General features: G+C 52.3%; 1 protein-coding gene across 1 annotated transcript in view; it reads left to right on the forward strand.

Annotated features, from left to right (window-relative positions):
- TCERG1L (transcription elongation regulator 1-like) overlaps positions 1 to 4,360 on the forward strand; it is a gene marked incomplete at its 5' end in the record, with an annotated part of 41,381 nt that overhangs the window by 15,170 nt on the left and 21,851 nt on the right. The window contains 2 exon segments of the mRNA XM_010154851.1: positions 2,197 to 2,291; positions 4,190 to 4,278. Of these exon segments, the coding sequence (XP_010153153.1) occupies positions 2,197 to 2,291; positions 4,190 to 4,278 (184 nt within the window).

Here is a 4,360-nt window from a genome sequence, read left to right on the forward strand (position 1 = left end):
TCTCCAGGTGTTGGCGTGTGGCCCTGCCGCCTGTGGGCCGGTCCTGCGGGGTCCCCACATTGTCCCTCTGATGTTCCTGGCCTTTCTGACCACTCTGCTGGGATCTCCTTCACCCTTCCAGAAGCCCAACAGGAGAAGGCAGAGGTGGGTGCTCAGGGCAGGCTGAAGCTGGGTGTGACTTGACTGTGTTCAAATGCATTGAATCCTGATCACTCCAGATGTTTGGGGAAGAAAGGTAAATTTAAGAGACCCTTGTGATACCTATTAACTGCTCCCTACTCCTGGCTCCTTTAATGTGGAAATTAATTGATACGGTTTGTAAATCATCTTTTTCACTACCCATAAAAATTGAGTAAGTCATCTTCTGAGAAAAAATGACATATACTTAGTTTTTTGTTATTGTGGTATATTCCACAGTGAAGCAGAGTCAAATGGCTGAGACGCCAGCCTTTTCCTCCGTGCAGTTCCTGTTACACGTGTGCCTGTTCTGTAGTCTGAGTGATTTTTAAATTAATTGGACACTATTTTGACATGTGAATCTGCTATTTGCTATAGAATCATAGAATGGTTTGGGATGGAAGGGAACTTCAAGCCCCCCAGTGCCACCCCCTGCCATGGGCAGGGACACCTTCCATAGCCCAGGGTGCTCCCCGCCTCATCCAGCCTGGCCTTGGACACTCCCAGGGATGGGGCATCCACAGCTTCTCTGGGAACCTGTTCCAGTGCCTCCCCACCCTCTCTGGGAAGAACTTCTTCCTGATATCCAATCTAAACCTCCCCACTTTCAATTTAAACCCGTTACCCCTTGTCCTGTCACTACAGGCCCTTGTAAAAAGTCCCCCCCAGCTTCCTTGTAGCCCCTTCAGGTACTGGAAGGTGCTATAAGGTCTCCCCGGAGCCTTCCCTTCCTCAGGCTGAACAAGCCCACCCCCCCCAGCCTGTCCCCAGGGCAGAGGGGCTCCAGCCCTCGGAGCATCTCTGTGGCCTCCTCTGGTCTCGCTCCCACTGCTCTATACCCTTCTGCTGTTGGGGCTCCACAGCTGGACGCAGCACTCCAGGTGGGGTCTCACCAGAGCAGAGTACAGGGGCAGAATCCCCTCCCTCGCCCCCCTGGCCACACTGCTCTGGATACAGCCCAGGATACGGTTGGCTTTATGGCCGGCTTTATATGGTTGGCTTAATGGTGGGTTATGATCATACTTTGCTTATGGGGTTTTTACCACAAAGGACTTGAAACATCATCATTATTTGTGGTTTAGCTCTGCCTAAAACCAGGCTGGCTTTAAGGTGGAGCTCCAGGTCCTGTGGCACAGGGCCCGGATCAGGGTTTGTAGGCGCTCCGGGGGGAACGCTCCAGGTCACGTCTCCTGGGCGGCTGCGTGTTGCTGGCTGTGTGTGCTCCCCGCCGGAGCCCCTGCTGTCACTGCTCTGTGCCACCCCAAAGGCCATGGCTGCAGGGGAGGGAGGGGCTGGGGGCCGCGTGCGCTTTCCCTGGGGCTGGGTAACTTCAGAGAATATATACACCCTGTGCTCCCCGCCACGGGTGGGACGGGACGGGTGACTAGAGAGCACCTCTGCTCAAAGCCCTAAACACGTGTTTTAAGAGGACAAGATGACACTCACCCCCAGCCCAAAAAAAAAAAATCTGTCTTAATGTTTCTTACTGTGAAAACTACCTTCTTCTGACTGTTGGTCTGTCTCTTGTACTTGCTGCCTTTTTGCGCCTCCTTATGCTGCCTTATGGCCTCTCTGTCACCAAGAGGTACAGTTTGTACCAGCGGAAGCACCTTTTAGAGTTCAGCATTTTGGGATGGAGAAGCTGTTTGTAAAGCAGAGGAACACGTTCTTACAACTGCTTCCAGTGGAAATGCAATTACCCGCTCGTCAGCGGTTCCTGCGTAGGTTAACCCAGAGCACACCCGTATCTCCTGGATGGGAGGAGAAGGGGGCTGGCCAGCCCATGGCACCCCTTGGGAGGAAGGCATGTTCCATGGAAAAAAAGTTTGGGTTGTGTGGAAAGCAGGACAGACCGCTCAGTGTCCTGGGCACACACGTGTGCGGGTGGGTAAAGGACTGAGTGGGGAGAAACAGGTAAAGAGAGGAGACTGCAGGGAGTGGTTTGGTTGTTCTTCACCACTTCGGGCTTGTTGGGAATGTATTTATTGCACATTAAAAAGAAATCCTTTCCCCTCACAGATAACGGCAAAGAATCAAGTAGATCCTCCTGCCCACCGACCTTGATTTTGCGTACGGAGAGGAAGAGTGCCCCCGTGGAGAGCGATGGCGATAAGGTCTGCAACGGCGTTTCTTTTTCTATAAACCTCTGTGAAGTCTCGAGGTGCACAAATCAGTGTCAGTATAAAGGGCTGTCCTGTGGCTGGAGCTGTGCTGGTGGTACGGGATGGCTTCCTACAGGCCGTTTGCAAGAGCAAATATCCCTTTATCTTGGGATAGGAGCTCTGTCGCTGCAGCGTCAGAGTCTCGGAGGAGGGATGCTCACGGCTGGTTTTCTCCATGTGCTGGAGGAGCAGTGAGTCAATGGGGGATGTGTGCAAACACGGAGGTGTGACACAGCCTGGGATAAAACTCATGGACTGAGAATTTGAAGTGAGAAGCAGAGATTTTCTCCGTCGCACTGCGGTGGCTGGGACCTGTGGAGCTGGCTCAGCCCCTGCTCAGAGCAGGGTGGGCTCGCTGGTCTCATGCCACTTATCACAGCAGCCCCATGTGCAAGGAAGGATGTTTTTCATGGCACTCACCTTTCTGGTGTTACTAATTTAACTGTTCTGGGCACTTCTGTAGCCCTCCTTTACAGATAATTGCGTGTCCTTAAATAGAACTGGCAGGTGAACATAAACAGGTAGTAAGTGGTATGTGCAGCTTACAGATGGGAATTATTATATGTGTGTAACTTCATTAACTTCCTATAAAAAAGCCTAGATTATTGCAGAAAGGAAAATGACCTAAATCATACTTCCAGCTTCTATGAAATAAATGGAAATGTTTGCTTTCTGCCCAGCTTGTGCAGACATCGTGAACATGGGTAAAGCTACAAAAGGGAGCTTAGCTGAATACGGCGGGGGGTGGAAGAGCATCTCAGACTCAGAAAGCAGCAGCACGGAAGCTGCTCGAAGCTGCCTCGGAGCAGGCGTGGTCTGTTCGCCCGCACATCTGCTCTGCGCACACGTACTTTTCAGGGACCTGTGGACTGAGCTACTGCTCAGTTTATTTTCGTTTGGCACATTCCTGTCGCGTCTTTGGGCTCTGTGCAAGCAAACCTTCCCCGCCTACCAGGCGCTGCAGGTGCTCCCCGTGTTTGCCGCTGCACTGGGACTCAGGCACAGTCCTGAAGTTTTAAAATACTTTCAAGATGAAGAGCCCTGGACATCCGCTTTATTATTTTTTAATTAAGTACGTGCTCCTCATGTTTTGAGCGAGCTCGATCACTGCTTTCCTCCCACACCTCCCCCTCTGTATGATTTTTTACTTCAGCTGGTAAAACACTGCCTGGACCTGGCAGCTGCAACCCTGCACAACCCTGCTGCGTCGTCCGCTGCTCCATCCAGCCCAGCCCCATTGCAGGGGGGTTCAGTGGGGACAGGGGTGTACCTGGGTTCCCCCTTGGGGGAGTACTGCTGGTTGAAGCCAAGGAGGATCCCTCCTGCCAGTGCTGTTACTCAAAGAACTGCCCAGCAGTGAGGGCGCCGAGCTGTGCGGGGCAACCTGCGCTCCCAGGGCTCACCCTGGTGTTCCTCTGCTCCCAGCTGCTCCCGTTGCTTCACACATTGGAGCTGGTACAAGGGCTTTCTTGCCACACGTGCCACCCGCACCCCTTTCCCTCAGTGGGAGCACCCTCCTGTCCTTCATCACTCTCCGAGCTTCGTGCCTGACGAGGCCGCGCTCCTCGTTACGACAATACACAGGGTTATACCCCTGTCCCAAGTCACCTATTGACACGGACAGAAGCGTATCAGCTGGTTTTTCATTTGTATTGCCGTAAGTGGGGCGATATTTTTATTATTTCCCGTTTATCCAGGCTATTCTCAGGGAATCTGGTCGTTCATAAAGCTGCTCGTGGGATAATGGCAATAAGGGTGATCCACTTCACGTCAAAGGGAGTGATTTGTGTGACAGTAAGAGTCTTCTGTGTCAGCTTTATTTGTTCACTAATCTCTATCTGTCTTCCAAGGATCATTCTTTTAAACTAGTAAATGAGGATGACAGCACGTCAAACGGCAACAAGCCCGTGGCATCCACTCCAGTGCCAGGATCACCATGGTAAGCAAATGAGGGCAGACCAGCTAGAAGCCATCCATCAGGGCTGTTTCCCTTGCCAAACCGGCATTAGGGGTCTGGGATG

Source organism: Eurypyga helias, unplaced genomic scaffold (assembly GCF_000690775.1).
Source record: "Eurypyga helias isolate BGI_N326 unplaced genomic scaffold, ASM69077v1 scaffold25940, whole genome shotgun sequence".
NCBI lineage: Eukaryota > Metazoa > Chordata > Aves > Eurypygiformes > Eurypygidae > Eurypyga > Eurypyga helias.